Raw genomic sequence first — 23,202 nt, 5'->3', positions numbered from 1 at the left:
GACGGTTCTATTTCATATTCATATTAAGGTACTAAAAATAATAAGTAATATCATGATTGAAAAAAGAAAAAGAGAATACCTAGCTTCTGTAGCGAATCAAATCATTCACTAGCAGTATTAACTCTAACATTCATAGTGTTTTGGGATAAAGAATCAAATCATCAACTTTTCGAGAGTTGATTACTGTTTTTAACATATAACTTAATTAGCTTTTCTAGTTAATAATTCTATAGCGTATAAGTTATGAAAATTCTATAGCCTAACCTTTTCTAATTAGTCGCATGCAATATAAGTATAAAAGAAATCACAATTTCTATAGCTTAGTATATATTCTTAATTGATATGAAAAATTGTAGCTTTGAAGATTAATACAAGATTCAATATTATTCATTTAGTTAAAGAGAGAAATTGAATTTAATTATGTGTCAACGTGTCATTTTCTTTTAATTAAACATGGTTGTCATTGCCCACACATTTAAAACTCTTGGATTTAGGGTGCAATCATGGTTTTCTTTCTTTAATTATTTTTTTTCATACATCTAATAAATACTATTTTAATTTGGTATATTACATTCTTTGAACATGATGTATTAAGTTTTAGCGTCATTCAATATGTTTTCAAAACTAAAATATCAATCATTTATGGATGATGAACGTCAATAAACAAAACTAACACATTGTTTAGTATTTCTTAATTGATATTTTGTAATAATAATATTAGGGATTGGTTTTTTTTTTTTTTTTTAAAGAAATAATAATAATAAAATAATTGAAAGTCTCATCAACAAATATAACTCTACACATTAAACTTTTTCAAAATTAGAATCTGTTAGATGGAAGTTATTGAAAAAATAGTTCTTTAAAGATTTGAAATTGCAATTATGTTTTGTTTTATTTAATGTTTCCAAAGCATCAAATACCATCTTTGAAGTCACCCCTTATAAAACTTATTATTATATCAAGTAGCATATATTTATTTAAAGTAATTAAACTTATATTTATTGAGTACATAATACATTATTAAACTTATATTCCTTCTCTAAAATACTAATTTTCTTTTTGTCTAAATCATATAATTGCTATATTATTTTAAGCACATAGTAATATATTAGTCTTAATAAGATTGATAAATTGAGCCCTATGTTTAAAGGTAAAAAAGAAGAAGATACTGAGCCCTAGCTAGACCAAGGTTCTACTTCTAGCCCAACACTAAAATATACTTCCTTCCTTTTGGGCTTTATCATTTGATGGGCTACATCTTTGGACTATTGACATCAATATATTAGGATAAGAAGAAGAATAGTTCAAAAGAAAAAAATCCTTCTAAAAAAATGGTTGAAATATTGGAGCGGTTCCAATATTTTACTTATCTAAATAAGCTTCTTTAAAAAGAAATGGTATTTAAAAAACAATTTCTTGTGAAGTTATTCTTTATATAATACTACGTTGATAGTACAAGTTTTTTTTAATTAAAGTACTACATTGTTATTGTTAATGCATATTCTGATGTGGCGAAACAATTACTTTATATAGATTTGTGTTACGCTTAGATTTAGTTTGCATGATTTATTAATTATTTGTAAAAATGAATAAAACGTTAAAGAAGGTAGGAGTTATTTCATCCGTATAAATTGATATTGTAGCGTAGTTGAGTTATTTATATGTTTTTGAAAGAGAATATTTAGATATTGAGAGAAAGCATATAGGTACGTAGGTGCTTTGAATATATAATAAAAACATGGGGACAGCATGGAAGTACATATCTTTGATTACTTTCCAATGCAATGCAATGCATTATGCTCATTTCTTGCATCTCTCTCCCTTTCTACCATTCTCTTTTCGAAATAAATAATTTGCAAATAATTCCAAAAAAAGAAAGAAAGAAAAAAACTCATATCCACACTTTTCTTTTCCTATTTTCTCAAAAATAAAATCAGAAAATTTTCCATTTTAAGTTTGTACCATTTTCTAAATTTATTAAAACCACCTTCAAAACCAAACAAACAAATAAGGTTGAAGTATTGATCTTTTAACCTTTCATGATTTGTTTTGATTATTAATATTTTTTTATTGTAATGAAAAATTTATAAATGTCAATGTCACATTTTGGTTTCATTTTTTTGCTTCTCAAAGGCAGTAGGGAAGTCTATTGGAAATGGAAAGTTAGATACAAGCTTTCTTAAACCGTTGGATTTCTAGGCAGATGACGTTTAAGTTTATTTCTTTTGTCAAATCAATGAAATATTTAAAAGCTACGGAAAAGTTTTATGCCTCGAGATGTTGGCAAGATTGTTAAAATCTCATTAAGTCATTCAATTATAGTAGGAACTGGAGATCGTTAGATTTGACATTTTGACAAAAACTGTAATTGTTTGATGAGGCAAACTGTGTCATAGATCTAAGCTGGAATCGGCAACTCATGTTTTTTTCGTTTGTTCCTTATATGAAGTAAACTTTTCTAGTGTGTGAGATTATGGTTTTAAAAGGCGTGATCATATAGAAATTTAGTTGATGTTCGTTGGCCGCTTGAGAAATGAAAAGCTTGCGAGGGCTTTTATAACCGTTTGGAGCTATCTGAAGAGATCGAAATAAAGTATATTTACAGTAGTAGTCGAGTATTATATATGTTCCTTCAATGGAGGATCAATGTGAGACGTGGATTTGTTGACTGTGTATGGTAGATCTTAATATTTTGTCTAAGGAATTTAAGTTTTTTGTTGGCATGAGTTGTCCTTCGTATGATCTTTTGAGGAATTGTTTGAGTATTGTCTTCGTGGACGCAACTTGTTCAAAGAGGACTCAACTTGTTCAACTTGAGGCTTAAGGGACAAGTCATGACCACATTTATTGGTAGATATACCAAAAGACTTGATGTGTTATTCAATCCAGTACTTTCTTTTCAATATGTGTTTCGTGATTAAATTTACAATCAATCATACCATACTTTGGCTTAGTTCGGTGTTGCGAGTTCGACCATATTATGGATTTTACTTTTACTATGGTTGGTCATTCTATATTTTTGTTTTGCTTGATTCATGGTACAAAAAAGAAAAGCTAAAGGGTAGATTATCTTCTTAATCTTTGAAGTTTGGGCAACTAATATCAATTTGATTGATAGGTTTTAAAATTGGACAATTAAGTCTTAAAGGTCTAAGAATTACTATGATTTAGTCCATGAATTCAGTGTCTCAATTAAATATGTAAAAGAGACTCTGATATTGACATCTTTTGTAATAAATATGATAACAATTTTTGTTTGAAAAATATTCTCTTATCTATCATATGTTGCTACTTAATCTCCACACTCCTAGCTAAATATAAAACATATACTTTGCTTCACGACACATATTTAATGTACGGTGGTAGTTATAATTACACGTTCTCACAAACTTTCATAAACTTTTAAAAGTATTAAAATTGAACTCTCTAGTTTACAATAATCGCACCTACGAAATGATAAAGCTAGGAAAGTTAAGAATATAATTGTAACTATCATCTATCTTACTTTATAAGTATTTTTTACAAATTTTTCAAACTAATTTATACAGTTAAAAAGAAAAGTTAAAGTAAGATAACTCATGTATATAATTGACATAATTTTTCATTCTAAAATAAAAGATTTTATCCTCTGTCTCTATTCTTTCTCTACAATTACAAAGAGAAATATAAATTATCACATGACAACTTACGCTTAGCCATTTGGATGAACTACACAAAAGTAGTATAGACCGAGTTGCATTTCATTTAAGTCGAAAGAGAAAGAATTGAGAGGTATTGACCAAAGTTACTTGTCATTTACTCATTTCTCTCATGTGATTGAGAATGTATATGTGTGTATCTCATCTCATGTCAACCAATCAAACAAAGTACCTCAGTTCTAGGGAGTCTACAAAAGTCTACTTTATAAAATACAATATTTTTAGCCACTTAGAAATTGAGAAAAAGAATAAAAGTCTTTTCTTGTAAGTTTAAAAATTGAATAATATTTAGTTTTCCAAAATAGTTGTGTGTTGTCTCCATCCTCATCATTACCCCGTTAGAAATCGTGGTTAGCAATATATTTAATAGTTATTAAGAGATAATCACATCGTCTTTATATTAGTATCGTTGAATAGTTTCTTTTTAATAGAAGTCAAGAGACGATGTTATGCAACTTTTTTTCTTCTCAAAAGATAGTAACTCTTCTTTGACTTATAAATATTGATTCCAAAGTCGAGAGTTCTTTCTTACACATGCGAAAAATATTATTATGATGTATTTAAACATGTATTGCAAATTATTAATTTTTAAAATTTTTTTAATGCGCATAGTAACGAGATATTCAAACGTTCGACATCTTTCGAATATTTGATTACAATTTAATATTATGAATACTATTTACATTTTAATAAAAGTAATGAAATAAATCACTTATGATATATTATTATTTGATGAAAGTTTTAAAAATGACATATTTGTTTTTTAGTATTTTGAAATCAAGTTTATGAATAGTTTTGCAACTTCGTTCAAGAGAAAGTTGAATTCTTAACCAATTTAAACAAAAATGGAGTCTCTAGAATCTGTGATTTTAGTTTAGTTTGAAATCCATCACAAAATAAATAATAAAACAGTAAATTTAGATGTTAAAATAGTATCAGTTTTATAGGTTTAATTTTCAAAATCTAAAGACTAAAAACCAAGTCGTTACCAAACGGATGAATTAACATGTTTAAGTATTACATGTCTATGGAATAGTTAGGATAGAATTCTCCAAATTCTAATATAAAAATGAGAAAGATTAATTTGGTTGAATTTTGGCCCCAAAAGATTTTTTCAACCACCACTTAATTAATTTAGTTGATTTCATGGGTTTTGTTAACAATATGAGTTTTCAAACAAATATTATTGTATGCTTCACATCATCATTATTATTGGTGGGGTTCCAATTTTTCTTTTGTTATTGTTTCAACTCGGTTGAGACTTTCACCTCGAGACCCAAATGGGTATCATCTTTTTGGAACTTTTTTCTTGAGTCGTATGTGTTTTCTTTTCTATATTTAGTTCGTAGTTTGTCGTATCATTCTTTAACTCTAAATTTATTTAGTTGTGTTTAAATATGCTTCAGTTATGCTTTTACATCAAACGGTGATTATGTTCTTCATCTTACTCAAAGTCAACATCTTTTTAGAAAAAATAAGTTTTTAATTATCTTCAATTAATTAATATTACTGTGAAAATAGTATAATTAAGAAGATATATATATATATAGTGAAGTAATTAAGAAGAAGTTGAATCAAGATTTGACCAATTATTCATACAACAACATGACTTCTTTTCTCTCCCATGAAATTGGTTAATTAATTCATTATTTAATATGATTTTTTTAGTAGTCGTTATCTTGAATTATTCACAATGATGTATGCCAAATAATTATTAGTACTCCAAATCATATGCCAATTTATAAGGTTATTATTCAAATATATTTTATGTACATCATCTCATTTAACTGTTAATTAATTTAATTTTGAAACTTTGAAAAGTATTTAATAAGATATCGATACTTTACAAAATGTCTAACTTGAAAGATTCCTAAAATTTTAATCTATTTTTATATTAAAAGTTTTAAAAACCAATTTATATATTCGTTGATATTTGAATTCTACATCAACAGTAAATTTAAAATAGTGAAATACTAGTATAAATTTAGTCAACGACACTTTTACACACTACTCTTGTTCGAAACTCAAATGTGTGAGCTCTCGTGACCTTAAATATATATTTAAGAAATCTGAGATCTATAAATATAATTTTCTCAATAGATTGACATTCGTGGTGTTGATCTATTACCTTGTTATGACTTAGCTTTTGAGTTGGGTTCTTTGGATCTTAAGTTGAACCAGCTTTGTATATAGCTAAATAAACTCTTTTTGAATGACACAGTTTTACTTATAAATGTATAAATTATTTGTTTATTTATTTTGTCTAACAAAACCTTAAATACTAACATGGTATTTAAACTTCAAATATCAATTTTTGAAACAAAATTTGAAAATTTAAGCATTTCCTATATAATTTTTTAAGGCTCTAAGCATCCAAATTAAGTGTTTAAAGACTTGTTAATCACAAAATTTAAAGTTTAAAATATAAACTTATAATTTATTACATAAAGTTATTATTAACCTATGAAGTAGAATCACGAATACGTATACAACTATTCGTAAGTATTTTAAAAACTGTCATTTTTTTTAATACACATAATTGTAATCCACAAAAGCATAAGATAAAAGATAAAGTAATTTAATCCTTAAGAAAGAAGGATTTGATTATTAACATCGAAAGGGATAAACAAAAAATGATGAGAAAATATGATTTTTCATTTAATTTGCTAGTAATTACAATATTTTTACAATACACATATCTAAAATTAAAAACGAAAACAAAAGAAAGAAAACTAGATACTTCATTTTAGGTAGTAATTATACATATTAGTATGAGGTATATATCTAATATCATATAATTTAAAGTGTCTCAACTTTATAGTTATTAATGGTTAGACATAACAATAATAATGGAAAAGGTCAAACTTTATTTTGTTTGACACACAGAAGGTGCAATAATTCAAATCCCAGGGAATAACCTTTCATTTCCCTTTAATTACAATGTATATTCTTAGAAAATACACCAATAATTAGAATTACAAATTATTATTATTTTACTCGCTTTAAAATATCCTTCACTTGAAATTATTTTATTTAAAACTCTATTTTGTAGATGAGATAGGTACTGAAAGCATCATATATATATATATTAGTGATGAAGTTCATGTTATTTTTTAAAAAAGAAAATTGAATTTTGTTTGTCATTTATTTTAAAAGAAAAACGAAAAAAAGATTTAGGAAGAGAACAAGTCAAAGGGGAGAATGGAAAATAGAGGGAAAGAAGGAAGGGTAAAATGGTATTTGGAGGTGAAAAGTAGAGAGAAAGAAAGGAAGTGGGTGTCCCGCGGGGGTTGGGGATAATGGGGTTTTTTTGGAATGAAGGGAAGGGCATTAATGTAATTGGGAAAAGAGAATAAGGAGAGAAGGGGAAATAGAAGGTAGAAAGGAAGGGAAGGGAGGGGAGGGCTCCAGTTCGGACCTGTCGTTTTCGATGGGTATGGGGCCTCCCCCCTTTTAATAGCAGTGGGCTCTAAAACGATGAACGATGGTGTCGTTTAGCCGATTTCATAGTGGTGTGAGTGATCGTATTCAATTATTGTCGTCGGGGTTTTGTTGACGTTCCACTACAGAGGCTCCATTGAACAACACCTGTACTACCGTTTGAGATTGTGGACACGTCGTCGTTTAGAAAACAAATGGAATCTCTTGTGCCTGAAGCTGGCCCCACCCCCGGACCCATCCCTTTAAATTTAAAAAAGGGTGTCATAATCATTGGACAATGACATCATCTCAAATAATTGCCACTTTGAAAACTACCTTTTTCTTTATTTAATCTTTCAATTTTCTATTTTTTTCTATTCTTCCAATATCTTTTTCTGTGATCCAGGTTTCCTCACAATTCTTTTTTTAATCTTATATTATTATAATACATTATCGTAATTCCCACCCTCTTCCTCTAAGTTTAAACATCTCATTTTAACCCCCTCCATTCAACTCCATCTTTTAATCATATCACTACACTATACCATTTATCTACTAAATATATCCAAACTACTTCATCATCCATTTAGGTTCAATTCAGCTTTTCATCTTTTTTTTTTTTTAATATCATTATTCATCCATTCATCATTCTCTTTTCTTTAAACCACCCCCTTATATTACTTCAATCACAACTATGATTATAATTCAAATTTGGTTTTTGTAATTTACTTAAAACAATTGTTATTTTTCTTTTTATATTATACTTTCTACACATTTGTTGGGAATTCATTGTCTTTTCCTTCAATTCTCTTACCAAATGCATTTATTGTTTAATACTATTTTAGTCCTATTCCTCTCAAATAAATAAATAATAAAATACAGTATACGTTTTCTTTATATTAACTTTTTTCATTACAATTCTAAATACAGACCTTTTACCTTTTCAAATAAATTACCCTTAATTAACTAATTAAGCAAGTAAAACATTTATAAATATAACCATCTTTTAAATATCTATAACAAAAACATTAGAGGGTATTTGAAACTTTTTTTTTTCAACTTCAGTTTATTTAATCCTTTAAAATTCATGTAGATAGAGTGTAGTTAAACAAACTCGTAAGTAAAAAGACAAAAATGACCTTTTAATTTATGATAGAAGTAATGAAGTGGGAAAGTTAAAAAAAATGGAATGAAAATTGAAAGATTTGATGATTAAAGTAAAAGAAAATAGTTGGAAGTTAGAAGGTATGATCTGTTGAGGTTTGTAGAAAATGTGAAGCACAGTGGGTAATAATAATAAGTATAAGTTGGGACCATATTATGTTTGAAAAATAATTTGTTATGAAATGCACATGAAATTACAATAGCAATTCCAAAACAATAAATATTCTTTTAAAATATTCCCAAATCAAGTATGTTATTTCAAATATTAAAAATTTAAATAAATTAAAAAAAAAGAAGAATAAATTTGATAGAAATCCCAACTAACCCAAAGTGGCCAATCTTCAAATACAATATTCAGATTTGGGATTATTATAAAATAAAACAAAGTTTGATTATCATCTAATCTCCAAAGTTCCAAAACACTCCTCCTTTTTTATGTTTAAATTATAATTTGCTCATATCATTTTATTTTAACGGATCATTAACATATTTAGTAAACAAAAATTTATCACAAAACTTGGTGAAAATAAATCTAAAATTTCTCTATATTCTCTCAATCAAAAAATCTATTAACCACTTTTGTTCTCTATTCTCTTCTTCTTCTATTTTTTTTTTCTCTCCGTCATCTTTCTTTCCTTCTCCCGCTCACATATTATTATAATGAAAACTAAAATAGAAATATTAAATTTAAGCAAATAAATATTTTTAAAGCAATTATATTTGTTTGTTTATTTTTATTAAAAAAAATTGAGAAAAGAAAAAGAAGGCAAATAATTCCAAAACCAAAACTAGGGGCTAAACTAATGAGAGCCCACCCACTCCCCTATTTTATGTCAAAAAAGCAACCTTTGATGCAATTATTATTTCTTCTTTTTTATTTATTTATAAAAAGAAAAAGAAAAAAAACCTTTATTTCATATCATTTCATTCCTCCACTTTTATAAGTACAATCCCCATTTCCCCTTCATTTCTCCACTCTCTCTCTCTCTCTCCCCTTCCTCCTTCCCTCTCTCTCCAATCATGTTGGCCAAAGGGCAACGTCCGGTCATCGGAAGGTTATCCGAGCTTCTCGTCTCCCGCTGCCGCCCGGCCTTTCTTGACACCGGTGCCCCCAGCCCCACTTCCCATTTCGACCTCTCCCCTTCTCCTACACCCACCACTCTCAAAAATTACTCCGCCGCCGTCGGTCTCGGCATCGTTGCCGCCCTCGATACCTCCACCTCCGCTGTCCGTGGATGTGAAATCTTAGTTAAACACGTTGTTTGTTCTCCCAAATTGAACTCCCCTCGCCGTCCTGCTCCCATCCCCATCACCTTCTCGCCGGAGCAAGACGACGAAGAAGAAGAACTCGACAACTTGGAGGAAAATTACACTTACGTTACCACACGTGGACCTTTCCAGTCCTCCACACGTGTTTACTACGACGGTGGTCTCGTCGTCAGTGAAAAATCTCCTCCTACCCCCGTACCATCCGACATAACTCCGCCGCGTCGGACCCCTGATTTCCTCCGATCTTGTCATTTATGTGATAGAAATCTAGAAGGCAAAGACATTTACATGTACAGGTAAAAATTTATAAAAAAAAAAAAAAAACACTAAAAAAACCCAAATCCCCAATTTTCCAATTATTACCAATATTAGAACTTTTTTCCTTAATTCGATTTATTAGATCAAAATTTCTAATGGGTTATGGAAAAAAATGGATTTTCAGAGGGGAAATGGCGTTTTGTAGTACGGAATGCCGGTCGAGTCAAATAATGAAGGATGAGAAGAAGGAACGATGTAGATCGGAGGCGAGATCGGGAACGGAAACGGTAGTATCGGAATCGCCTTATAACAGAGGGATTTTTTCGACTGGAATTCTTGCAATTTAGGTAAAAGAAAGAAAATAAAAAATAATAATAATAAAAAAAAAGAAATAGAGGAAGAGGAAGAGGAAGAAGAAGAAGAAGGCAAACGCCATAGCAGCAGCAAAGTATATAGAAAAGTTAGACACGGCTAATAGTTTGGTTTTTGATTATTGTATACGTAAATGACTAGTGGGGGTGACCATTATTTTTTGCCCACTTTCTTGTTTATGAGAAAATAATTAAAATAGAGCAAAGGCTAAATTTTTTTTGGATTTTTCCTTCTTTACTATTATTTAAATTCTCCATTTCTTTTTTTTTTTTGGTTTAATTTATCAGATCTAATCTTTTCCTTCTGTTTAATTTATTTGGTTTGTTTTTTTAAAACTTTTTTTTAATGTTGGAGTGAGTATGAACAGATGAGGCTACATTTTAAAGTCTAACCAGAAGTTACGTGACAATTCTTTGATGTAAAAACATGACAGAAACCCAAATGTCTTTACACAATTCAAGATACATCCAATAATGTCAATTCAACTAGAAAAGGAGAGACATAGCATATTCTTCCACATTACAAAAATCAAGTTAAAAGCTTGTTTAACTTGATTATATTCTCCATATCACAAACACTACATTATATTACCCACAAAAAAAAAGAAAAAGAATCACATATATTTTGTTCCCAAATTCAAGTTTGTATTTTTATAAAATAAAGTTCCTTACATTTGGAACAAAACTAAACTCATTACTTTATTGATTAACAAAGAAAGAACACTACGAAATTCTCATCTCTTTTTTTTTTTTAAAAAAAATATGCCCTAATGAAACCCTAAAAATTAGAAGAAGGTAAGTTATTCTAACAGACAGCCTCAACAGCAAGCCTCTTGACAACACCAAGAGCACAATTAGTAGCTCCAAAGGTATCTTCAGAGATATCAATAACACAAGATTCTTTGCCAATACATAAATCTTCAACAATTTTCATTGCATCATTTTTCCCTTCACAACTTCCCTTTGAGAAATTCCCACAACTACCCGTTGGATCACCAAAACTTGCAAATTTAATCCCTGTAATCTCCTTTCCTTGACAAGACAACTCCAAGCTCTTCTTCTCATAAGCATGACCACAAGCCTTCTCCATTGCAATAGTTTTGAAGTTCACCAATGACGGGTTACCTCCGAATTCCTCGAACAAAACTAATGTGTTGTCGCCTTCGTTGAGCCACGATCTGGGAACATGGTACCACTGTTGTGTCGGTTTGCCACAGTCCCTTACGCATTTGGTGTTGGTGTAGGAGCCTCGATAGTCACATGGCTCGTCACTGCATCCGTCCTCAGCTATGAAGCTCGGCCAGTATCGACCAATACTATGTCCGTTCACCCAAGCCATTCCTTTGCCCAACCCTTGCAAGTCTAGGGTGACAGGGTCCGTCCCCAATGGTGGTTTGAAGGTAGTCTTGTACCATGTCATCATTCTATTCACTGGCAAATTACCTGATTGCCATTTCGTGGCGAATCGGGACTCTGGGCTGAATAGGCGGTTTTCGAAACCGTGTAATCCAACCTCGTATGACCATTTGTGATTGGAGAGATCCTTTATGATCGTCTCGTCGCCGTGGCGACCGATTAGTTGAACCGGACCAACGATTCCGGATTGGATCAGATCATATTGAGCTCCGTAGTTCTTGAGTCCGATGGTGGCGCTGAGTAGAGAGATTATGTTCTTTCCTGGCTTCAATTTCACTTCTTGCTCAAAGATGTAGTTATATACGTCATAAGAAGCCCATTGAGAACCAATGTGTTCTCCGTTGACAAAGGCATGGACGATATGTCCACTTACATTGATACGCAAAGTCATTTCATTGCTCCAAATTGGATCCTTTTTCTTCAAATTAACACTAGAAAAATTGAACAAAAACACAATCAAAATCAACAGATGAGTAATGGGTGGGTAGAAGTTGAATCAATGAAAAAATTACTGTTAAATTTCAAAGGAATTTACCTTGTCATGTACCAAAGATAATCACTAGCATCATTTGCAGCATCTTTCTGATCAATAAGCTTATTTGCAGTGACTTGTCCTTTACCTAATCTAGCGGTGTTGTCGATATTCTCCGGTCGCCACATCCATTCCAAAACCTCCGGTTCGTTCTCGGCCTTGTTTTCTTTCTTCACCATGACAGAGGTCTGTGTGTTTACCTTTGCTGTATTGTAAACTTCCTCTTGACAATCAGGAAGAATGCTGACGGACCAAGCCGGAACGTTGAAGTCTTTACCGAGATAATTCACCAACGCGTCGGTCGTTTCATTTATATTGCTGAAGAAACAACTCTTCCCTTTGTCCGTTGCGTATTCAGTGATCTAAATCATAGAAAATATTGAGTTAAAACTAAGTTCTGTTTTGAAGAAACTGAGGAAATTTTCAAAAAGAAAAAAAAGAGTGCTTACTGAAACAGAGTCGGTCAAATCGGTGGTTGTGACATTGCCGGAAACCAAGGCCTTTTCTATCGACTTCAATGCAGCATGAAGTTGCTTCAAATGACCGAATTTGGGTTGATTCAAATTCCCATATTCGTCTAATGGAGCGTTGTAATCGTAAGTCGTGGTGATGTACGGACCACCCGCCATCCGATCGAAGTTCGTTCCGCCGTGGTACTGAGAAAAAGAAACAAATCTTACACAGACCCGCTGGAGCAAAAACGATTAAGTAAAGAATCAGAGTGAGTGCAAACCATGTAGTAGTTTTGGAAAGTACCGCCGAGTTGAAAGAATCTAGCGACGGAGAAAGCCAAATCTTCGGGGGTTCTAACCGGGTCCCTTCCACCCCAGCTCTTGAACCATCCGGTCCAATTCTCCGTCCACATTTTCGGACTTTTAGCATTGTTGGGAGTGAATTGATCACAGTACCAACCATTGCAGGTATTGATCGTCGGCTCGGGAGCGTCGTCTTGCTGACACATAATCCATGGCACTCCAACATTCTGCGAATCCGCCATGTTTGCACACCAATTCACGTAAGCTTTTCCAGCATCGCCGTATGATGTCATTACGTTTCCGTATTCATTCTCTATTTGAGCTAGAATTATCGGCCCCCCTTGCGATGCGAAAAGATTCTCTTGTTTCATCATATCCACAATCAATGTAGTAAAATTTTGCATCTCATTCTGTTTTACAAATTCAAAAAGCAACAAACAAAGTAAGAAACAGTGTACAAAACATTCATAAAATTAAGATAAACAGAAAGTTACCATGAACACAGGATTGGTTGTTCTTAGTTCTTCAATTCCAGGAAGGTTATGCAGCCAAACCGGAAATCCTCTATAAAGCCCGTTCAAGAAATGAGAATTAAATTCTCTAAACAAAAATATTAAAAAAATAGAGCAACCAAGACTTCATATACCCGTAATTCCACTCGGCACAAACGTATGGACCGATACGAAGAACAGCGTAAAGACCTTCATTTTGAATGGTCTTAATGAATCTAACAAGATCAAGATTAGCAGAGAAATCGTATTGACGACGAACGGGTTCATGAGCATTCCAAAAAACGTAAGTTTCAATGGTGTCTAGTCCACCTTCTTTAGACTTTTTTATCAAATCAGGCCACATCTACAAAAGAAAAAAAACAAAAAGAACAAAGGAATCAAAATGAAGCCCGTTTTTGGGAATGGGATTAAGATGAGGAAGGAATATAGAAAAAAATGTTTTTACTTGGGGAGTGCTACGTGGGTAGTGGATTGAACCAGAGAGGAAAATCTTGGGTTGGCCATCAATGGTGATTCCTCTGTTAGTGTAGGAAACTTGAGTGGAAGTGATAAAAAGGAAGAAATTTAAGAGAAGGATGAAGAAGAATAAGAAGGTTGAAGATGAAACCATGGCTATTTGGGTATTGAAATTTTGGATGAATTTATGGGTGTTTATATAGTTAGAAGGAGTGAGCGAGCCTTATGAATAGGTGTGAACTTAAAATCTTAACAAACAAAAGTTCTGTTTCAATTTTTTCTTTTTCTTTCAAAATAATCTTAACTGACTTCGAACAATACTTTGTTTATTAATAAAATATTAGAAAGAGAATTAAGAAAATTCTCCAATGTGGGTTTAGGGTTTAGGGTTTAGAGTAGAAATGGGGTTGGATGACTTGACTAACACATGCATGAACCAACTGACTTTATTTGAAGAGTAACTTTATTATCACACCATAGTTTACCAAATATTAAAACTGATTCAGATAAAAGTAAGCGTATTCAACTTTGTATTCAACTTTGAACGTGAATCCAACAAGTAGCCAGAGTCAACAAAGAAGTGAATGTGGTTGAAGTCTACACAAGGAAATACAACCTTGCAACAATACTTACAATGTCGAGTGAATGATCATCCAAAGCATGCAGTAAATGTGTGATTGCCAATACTTTGAGAAGTGGTAAGAATCTCCTATCTCCCTTTTCTCTCCGCTGAAAATAAATTTGTTTGAGCTATCCATTTTAATTCAATATCAATTATTATTAACTAGTTTACGAAGATGTTTCTTAAAAGATTATAAAAAATAAAAGAAATTTAATCTATCTATACTATATATAAAAAGCTACACCAGAAACTTTCTCTTACCATTTTTAAAGTATTATTGTATACATTTGTTAGTCGGAATAATAAAAAGTAAAAATAAGTTTAGACCAATTCTGTTGTTCCATTTTTAAAGCATTATTGTTTTTTTTTTCCTTACAATAATTCCTATTTTGAAAGCTTAAAAATGTGAAGAAATTATTTGGATTAAATGCCAAGTCAAAAATAAATTCTAGTTTAGTGGAGAGAATTAAGGTAAGGTTAAGGGTCATAAGGAAACATTCCTTTTATATATCCCCAAAAATAACAACCAACTAACTAAATTCCCATCAAATTGAACCTATAAATTCTCCATAATCTCTACAACTCTAATCTAATCTAATCTACAAAGGAAAATAAAAAGTAGAAAAACAAAAGATACAAGAGTAAAACAATGGCAAAATCTACCATCATACTTGTTTCAGCTCTTTGCTTTATATCACTCTTCCATTTAGCATCCTGCAAGGATCAATTCTTCGTGGAAGGCAAAGTGTATTGTGACACTTGTCGTGTCCAATTCTTCACTAAAGTCAGTAAATTCCTTGAAGGTATATTAATCAACTCTACCTCTAACCCTAACTCTATATTGGAATTGGAATTGGAATTTGAAATGTTAATTTGAATGTCGTAGGTGCAACTGTGAAATTGGAATGCAAAGAAATCGAAGGTGGGAGTGTGACATTGGACAAAGAAGCAGTGACAGACAAATCAGGAAAATACAGTATTGAAGCGGACGGAGATCATGAAGAAGAGGTTTGTGAGGTTTCTTTGATGAAGAGTGTGGATCCAGACTGCGATGAGATCTCTAAGGAAGGGTATGGACATACTTCTAGAGTCACCATCACAAACAACAGTGGAATCACCAATCCCGTACGCCTTGCCAATCCTCTCGCCTTTCTGAAGAAGGAGAAGCTTTCAGAATGCAAGGAAGTTCTGAGAGAGCTCGGATTTGATGAAGAGGGCCTCCCCGTTTAAACTACCCCTCTCTTTTACTTAGCTTTTCTTTTTCATTCACATCAATAATTTTGTCAAACTCATTTTTTTTTTTATATATATATCAAATTAAATAATATTCTTTTCTTCTAATATTTATATGTACTAAGATGTGTATCAACTTTAATTTCAATCTAATGGCAGGTTAATTATTTTTATTATGGAATTCAATTTCGGGTTTGAAACTAAACAAAAATAAAAATGTTCATATTTCTTATCATTCTTAACCAAATCAAATGAAACTCTTAGTAAAAGGAAAACTTTTGGTTTGCTTCGGTTTAATTGTATCAAATTTGATGAAATCCTTTATTTTTAAATAAAAAGAAAAGGGACAATTTGTAATAAAGTAGCTACATCTAATTATTCCAACTAAAAATGATATAATTTGGTCACCTAATTTATATTTCTTTTACTTGAACAAATTGAAATGTGAATTTTTCAATATTTTAGGAAAATTATATACATAAATAATTATAAAAAGTTTGAAGCTTAGTATATTATTTTCTCAAAACACAAACACAATAAAGTAATTTTGTTTGAGTGATTGAATGCCAAATTGATATTTTCTTTAATTTCATAAAAAAATGCCTTTTTGTCCTTTTTAATTTATTTCTTATTTTAAAATATTACATGTTTAATCGTTTTATTTTTTTCTCATCTGAGCTTTAAAAGGTTACAATTCCACATTTAAAATTTGAATTTTATTCAAATTTCGAAATTGATTATTATGAATTGAGTTTGACAATTTTAACCTCAAATTTTACTAACTATTCCATTTACTATTGAGTGTTAATTTAATTAATTAAAAGAATTAAAATTGATAAGATTCACTATTTTTTTTTTATCATTATTCAAATTAATTTATAATTAATTAGTTATAGACATCACCATGTAGGTGAGTATTAAGTATTAAGTGAAAATTTCATATTAAAAGTATAAATCTTAAAATTTAATGAATAAATCAAAACAAAACACAAATTCTAAACACTAACATATATATATATATATATATATATATATATATATATATATATAATAATCGTACTGCCTTAATTTGATGAAGTACATGTTGTTGGGTTACATAAATAAATATCATCCACTACTCCAAAAAAAATTACAATTCCAAATTTTTTCCTCCATATTTTTAGAAGCACAACTCGCTAAAACATGGACTAGGGGAAATTAAAGTTGAGACACATTAGTTTGTTGCAACCAATCCTACATTTCATACAAAAATTATCCTACATTTCATTAAAAAAATTACTCTAATCACAAAGTTTATTGATGAGAATTAACAAATCTAATTCGATCATGACATTCGTTAACCCCAATTTTATAAACTTCTTGAATGTCCAATAAAAATACCAATGCTTCTATAACAATTGTCTTAACATTCATGAGGATAGATGATTGAATCTTTCATCTTATGAAATGTCATATTAGTTATTATTGACTTACCAACTATTGTAATTGGTGCTCGAATAGATCGTTCTACCAACTTTAAGTGGAGGGCTAAAACATCGGTAATATTTTGAAATGTGTATGAATAAAAATGTAATGTGTTTTTACTTTTAATAGATATGTTCTTTAAAAAAGAAGAAGAAGAAGATTGAATTCAAAAACGCGTTACAAAAATTAATTTGTTGACTTTAAAGTGATGAATAGAAATATGAAATGTGGTGTAATTGGCTTTTCTGTCACGTCCGCCACTTTGAATTCTTCAAAATATGCAATAAAAAACAAAATATTTAACACCAAACAAATTCTATCGTTTCTTACTATGCTATCATTCTTAAATCTCCACATATATATATATATATATATATATATATATATATATATAACATTAAAGGTTAGAAAAGATGTAGGAACAACATGTGATTCTTGTTGTACCATGGAAGATTTACTATTTCCGAAGAAAAATCGATTTAATACAATTTTCGATTTTTGTTGTGCACTCGTTGGATTAGAATCAATAAAAAATGTTAGAAATAAATAGTGAACATAGGAGGAAGAAAGACGAAAAAAAGTATCATCTTTTTCTCAAAATCTAAGAGCACTTAGAAAAGTAAGGTCGATATATATATATATATATATATATATATAAACGTTTTGAATCTAATTTTAAGAACGGGTTTAACATTAATTGAAATTAATTGTCAAATTAATTTCATATGGTATCTTCTCACTTGCTAGGTTAATTATCGTTCAAGATTACATTCTAAGAAGAGTTTATAAAGATATAAAAGTATGATTATTAAAAAACTTAAAGGAATTGACAACTCCACGATAAAACTGTGAATTCAATCCTCTATGATATTATTGATTTTTTTTAAGAAGAAAAAGAAGTTAAAAATTGAGACTTAAAAGCTCATGAAATAATGTAGTAATTTAGAAGAAAAACAAAGTAGGGTTTTGGTTTACATTTGGTATTAAACCATACATTCATGCTTAATTTATTTCATTCATTCATTTATTTATCTATGATTTCTTGCTTTAGTATTAAACTTGGCCGGTAAAATAAAATTTCCATTATATTTCCATCAAAAATTAAACTTAGAAATACACATCAACCTGAGTTATCCTTTTTTCTAAAAGAAATCAAAACAAAAATTTGAGAAACAAAAAAAAACTAGTTTCCAAAGATTTTATTTTCTAGAATTAGAATAAAAAAAACAAAATAAATGTGAGAGTTATAGTAAAATAAACTTGGGAGTAAAAAAGAAGTTTTTTCAAAAATATAAAAAATTGAGAAACTATTTACCTCTATATAATAAAACTATTAAAAAATAAATTTTATAGTCTTTCAAAATTTGTTGATGAGATTTTGTAAGCCAATAAGTCTTCGGTTTACATTTTTGTAATATCTCAAGTGTGATCAACATTAATTTCTTTTGCCCGCAAAAGTCAAAACAAATTCCAATCATCTTCGAATCAAAGTCATCTAAATACAAATAAATGAACTTTTAATTATTGTAGGAGTTTATGTATAGAGTATATATAGAGTTTAGCCACCTATAAATTTCTCAAATATTAAATATTGCCCATGTTTTAAGATCAACAAGCTTTTATATGCAACTCTCAATCAAAACAATTACTTAAATATACATTGTTATAGGTGATTTTGAAACTAAAGGGCAAAGTCGAAATAATGAAAAAGAAAAGTTATCGAGTTAAGAAACAATGATAAATGAAAAAAGAAATTTGCCAAGAGAATGGTGGTTAAGTGGTCTTTGAGCCAAAGGAGCTCAATTGACCTTATCCTTGGCTAAGGATGAGGTCAATGTCGACCCTCTCTGTTAGATGAACAAAGCGTACTGTGACCTATTTGGACCTTGACAATGGGATAGTTTTGGTCAAAAGTTCAAACCAACCTCGATCGAACCTTAGAAATTGAAGAAAATTGAGTGTTAAGATCATACCCTGACCCATTTAACTCAAATAAGCATGCCTAAGTCAAAATAACACTACAATTAAAACATCATTATCACGTCTAAGAAAGTGAATCAAATCTAAATGTTCAAACTCTCCTACTTACTATACATATGCACATTCTAATTTAAGTCCTATAATGTCTACGAGACAACCACCAGAATTTGATATTCAACACGTATTAAATTAAATAACAAAACGAAAACAAACTAATATAAGAAAAAAAAATAGAAGCGAATCAAACCATTCAACAAACAAAAAAAAAAAGCAAAAGTCTTCCAATATAGTATAATAGGATTATTGTTTTGATTTTTAATTGTATAAGTCACTCTTTTTTTTTTTTTTTTTTTTGTCTCATTCCCACTAGCTTTCTCTAATACATGTTTTGATTATTAATCTATTCAATTTGGTTCCTATTTCCAAAAGAATTATAACTTAATCCCTTTATGTTATATATATTCTTTTATTTACTTTGTTACTATTGATTCATGTTGAAATTTGTTGATAGGACTTTTGGAGATAAAAGAATAAAACTTATATGCCAATTTTCAATTCCAATTGTCAAATTTTAGATTAAATTCTAATATTAAATGTATTCTCTCAATATTATTATTATTATTATTTAGTTGGTAACAATTTAAAATGAATAAATTATAAGCTATATAAAAACTAATATGATATTCTAATCTAAACTTTAGAGTAAAATTAACATATGATATACGTAGCGAGGGATAAATATATATCATAAATCCATGAAACATAATAAGAAAGAAAGCAATAGAAGAAATATAAATCATATTTAGGTTTATAATAGAAAGTATGGAAACTAAATTGATGAGACCAAAATAGAAACATTAGTAAATATTAAAGAATAGAAAGTAAAGAAATATATATTAATTTTACAAAGATATTATCGACCAAAGGAATCGATAAGGTTAAGAAGAAAAGGAAATCCATAGCCTCCGAAAAACAGAGCTTTTCACAAAAACAGAGGCTTATGCAAAAATGGCAACAACAAACTCCCTTTATTCTTTAATCTAAGTTTCTTTCTCTCTACTTCAAATTTCATATTTCTTAATACTATTTTTGAGACTGCACCGCCAATCCCAGCCATGAATTCTCGCCGGTCTTCTTGCTTGTCACCGGAGAGCTGCTCTGGTAAGGCGTTCTCGGAGTTAGTCTGTTCCAGAAAAAGGCAGAGGAAGTTAACAAACCCATCCATTTTTTTCTTGAATAAATTGTGAATTTTTATTCGATGAAATGAAATTCAAAGTTCTAATCCTCACCTGTCTTTTCTCTTCTCCAAGAAACGCTGAATCGAAGCTTTACGAGCCATCGGGAGAGCTGCGGAAATGGGAAGATTCGATCATTAGAATGAAAATTTCAAGTTCCGGCGATGGAAATTAATGAAATTTAAAAATGGGTTTGTTGTTGTTGGTGTTAATTACCACCGGGAACGGAAGGAGGAGGAGGCGGCGGAGGAGAAGTTTGGTTGCGAGTGGGAACAGGGGAAGTGGAACTTAAAGAATCGGCGGGAGTGCCGACCAAGATGGGCGGCTGACGGGCAGCGACGGTAGGGATGTTCAATCTCGAGCTTTCTTGACTGGCTAGAAACATAACGTCGCCGACTCTATCAGCCGGAATATTGTTGAACACAAAAACTTGGCCAGCGTAAAAAATCGTCATTTGGGAAGTTTGAGGCGCCGCCGTCACCGATTTATAAACCCTAAAAACAAGAAATCAATTTCATCAAACAAAGAACAAAACACGGTGACGGTGAAGAATTTCTGTTAAAACACATACATACCTTGAATCGACGTCGTTTGAGTTACCAAATCCTGCCTCTTGAGGGAACAAATCCAAAGACTTCCGATCCGCCATTTTTTCCGGCGAGTTAAAGAACTCCGGCACCGACCCTGAAAATTTTGAGCTCCCAAATCAAATCAAAACAAAACAAAACAAAATCCACCAAATAATTTTTCTAAAAGAGATAGATATATATATAGAGAGAGAGAGAGAGAGGCTCACCGTTAGTTCGGCGGAGATTAGGGGAGAAACCGAGATTCAAATCGGTGGGAGAAAGGAGCATGGGATGTAGGGGAAGAAAGGCGAGGTTATCAGGGGAGTTGGAGATGGATCTATGAGAAGAAATCTGAGAGAATCCGGAAGAAGTCGACATGGGTGAAGGTGAAGAAGGTGAAGAAGGTGAAGAAGGTGAATTCAATTTTTATAATTTAGATTATTAATTGTGTGTGTGTGGAAGTGTTTATAAAGAAAGAACCTTGAAAACAATAAAGAAAGAAAGAGAAAGAGAAAGAGAAAGAGAAATAATAAAGGCACGAGGAATATGTGGGGGTTTTTGTTTATAGATACATAGCGGTTTGCTTGTTAAAGGAAAAAGAGGAATAATAATAATAAATCGTTTGGTGTAGCATTTTCAACACGTTTCTATTTTCATATTTGGGAATTAGGAATATATATAATACTTGCTTTGCTTAATGGGGCCTTAGGTTTTGTTGAGAAACGTGTTGTGTTGTGTTGTCACATTCTTCAATATATTTGAACCACTCCATCCAACCCAACCCAACCCAATCCAACCTCTTTCTTGATAACCCCAATTTCTCTCCACATCTATTCCCTCGTTTTTCTTCTTTTCCTTTTTCTTTATACATATACATATACATATACCCCTTGATAGATGTCGACTTTTCAATCAATCTCGATCCTATATATGAAATAGTACAAACCTACTATTGATTAATTGATTTGTTGGTTTACATCTTTAACTCTTTTTTAAAATGTTGTCCGTTTGGATTTTCTTAAACCAACACTGTTTGAACCTTCTTTCATTATCTCTGACAAAACACTTAATTTTGCTTCATATGATATGAGGTTCGTTGATCGTTTGATTTTTCAATGTGTCATGCTCACTTTTTTAAGAAACTGACGTGTTTGGTAATGTTATATGTTTCTTGTTCTAAAAAAAGTAGAAACATCTTCCATTGGAAACAAAAAAAAGTTGTTTATTTCTATTGGTTTCCTTTTTCTTTTTCTCATTTATTTTATTGCCTTCCTCTTCTTTTTCCCAATTACTTTTCTATTTCCTTTTCCTTTTCCATTTTTACACGTGATTTCTTTTTTCTTTCTCTTATCTTCATCTTCTTCCCCAAACAATCACCCTCTTCCTCTTTCTCTCATCGTCTTCCTTTACACGACGTCTTTCTCTTCATCGGATCTAGGTTTTTCTTCTTCCTCTTTACATAGATCAAGGTTTTCGTTGGATCTGTGGGTTTTTACGAGATATGTGTTTTCGCCATGGGTTTTAGTCCTCCTCTTCATCGTGGGTTTTCGTCTTCCTCCTCGTCGACTTTGCCTTTCTGATCTCAATCTTCATCTCAACACATATCTTGCAAAAACCCACATGTCCAACGAAAACCTTGATATGCACAAAGAGAAAGAAGAAAACCTAGATTGGTTGAGGAGAAAGACGTCGTGTAAGTTTAATAGAGCAAGTGAGAATGATGTAATATTTAATTGAATTAGATGCAAATAAAATAAAAAAATAAAAAATAAATCTCAAATAAAATCAAGAAACAAGAAACAGTTATTAAACATATTCATTTTTTATTTAAAAGAATAAGAAACAGAAAATATGGAATAAGAAATAGAAAACAGAAACAAAGAACGATCACGTGGCCTCTCATTTTTTAAAAAATTGCTTTATTTTTTTTCTTTCTTTTTATATAAAGTTTTGAGAGGGGGTTTTGGATAATCAGTGAAGACATGAAAGCAAAGGATTGTGAAAAAGTTAATAAAGTATGGAATTTATATATCAAAGACCCCACGCTTACAAATTTCTTACCTAAATGCTTTTATTTCTCTCTAACGTTTTAAGTATTGATGTGACAATTTTTTTGAATGAGAATAGAGAAATGTGTTACATCATGGAAAATTGTAAAATGTACTCATAAAATGTGCAGCAGTTGCAATTATGTTCTCAATTTTCAATTATAAAATCTATGTTATCGAACTCAAAATTGTAACAATTA

General features: G+C 30.7%; 4 protein-coding genes across 5 annotated transcripts; 2 read left to right on the top strand and 2 right to left on the bottom strand.

The window, feature by feature from the left end:
* The first annotated feature begins 9,236 nt into the window (after nt 1-9,236).
* On the top strand, nt 9,237-10,404 carry LOC101213046 (FCS-Like Zinc finger 14). Its single transcript, XM_004144002.3, has 2 exons — nt 9,237-9,847; nt 9,994-10,404. Exons 1-2 carry the CDS (start codon nt 9,303-9,305, stop codon nt 10,154-10,156), a joined length of 708 nt encoding a protein of 235 aa, XP_004144050.1. The 5' UTR covers nt 9,237-9,302; the 3' UTR covers nt 10,157-10,404.
* Nucleotides 10,405-10,441: 37 nt separating this feature from the next.
* LOC101211179 (beta-galactosidase 15) lies at nt 10,442-15,255 on the bottom strand. 2 transcript variants are annotated; one of them, XM_031888467.1, is made up of 8 exons: nt 15,145-15,255; nt 13,841-14,580; nt 13,530-13,738; nt 13,378-13,447; nt 12,862-13,293; nt 12,578-12,784; nt 12,132-12,490; nt 10,442-12,027 (listed from the first exon to the last, which is right to left on the bottom strand). In XM_031888467.1, the coding sequence occupies exons 2-8, from the start codon at nt 14,003-14,005 to the stop codon at nt 10,986-10,988; spliced, it is 2,484 nt and encodes an 827-aa protein (XP_031744327.1). In that variant the 5' UTR covers nt 14,006-14,580; nt 15,145-15,255; the 3' UTR covers nt 10,442-10,985. The 2 variants fall into 2 exon arrangements, with proteins under 2 accessions (XP_031744327.1, XP_011660030.1); XM_011661728.2 differs by having other exon boundaries at nt 14,485-14,580.
* On the top strand, nt 14,849-15,735 carry LOC101210932 (olee1-like protein). The gene is made up of 2 exons (XM_004144081.3): nt 14,849-15,276; nt 15,360-15,735. Exons 1-2 carry the CDS (start codon nt 15,123-15,125, stop codon nt 15,701-15,703), a joined length of 498 nt encoding a protein of 165 aa, XP_004144129.1. The 5' UTR covers nt 14,849-15,122; the 3' UTR covers nt 15,704-15,735.
* A 4,249-nt stretch (nt 15,736-19,984) lies between these two features.
* Nucleotides 19,985-21,413, bottom strand: LOC101212154 (protein TIFY 10A). The gene is made up of 5 exons (XM_004143998.3): nt 21,182-21,413; nt 20,961-21,069; nt 20,602-20,879; nt 20,440-20,497; nt 19,985-20,333 (listed from the first exon to the last, which is right to left on the bottom strand). The coding sequence occupies exons 1-5, from the start codon at nt 21,330-21,332 to the stop codon at nt 20,234-20,236; spliced, it is 696 nt and encodes a 231-aa protein (XP_004144046.1). The 5' UTR covers nt 21,333-21,413; the 3' UTR covers nt 19,985-20,233.
* Between the last annotated feature and the right edge of the window lie 1,789 nt (nt 21,414-23,202).

The sequence above is a fragment of the Cucumis sativus genome, chromosome 1 (assembly GCF_000004075.3).
Source record: "Cucumis sativus cultivar 9930 chromosome 1, Cucumber_9930_V3, whole genome shotgun sequence".
Taxonomy (NCBI): Eukaryota; Viridiplantae; Streptophyta; class Magnoliopsida; order Cucurbitales; family Cucurbitaceae; genus Cucumis; species Cucumis sativus.
The sequence above is the reverse complement of the archived record's forward strand: the minus strand, read 5'-3'. Positions and strand labels throughout refer to the sequence as shown.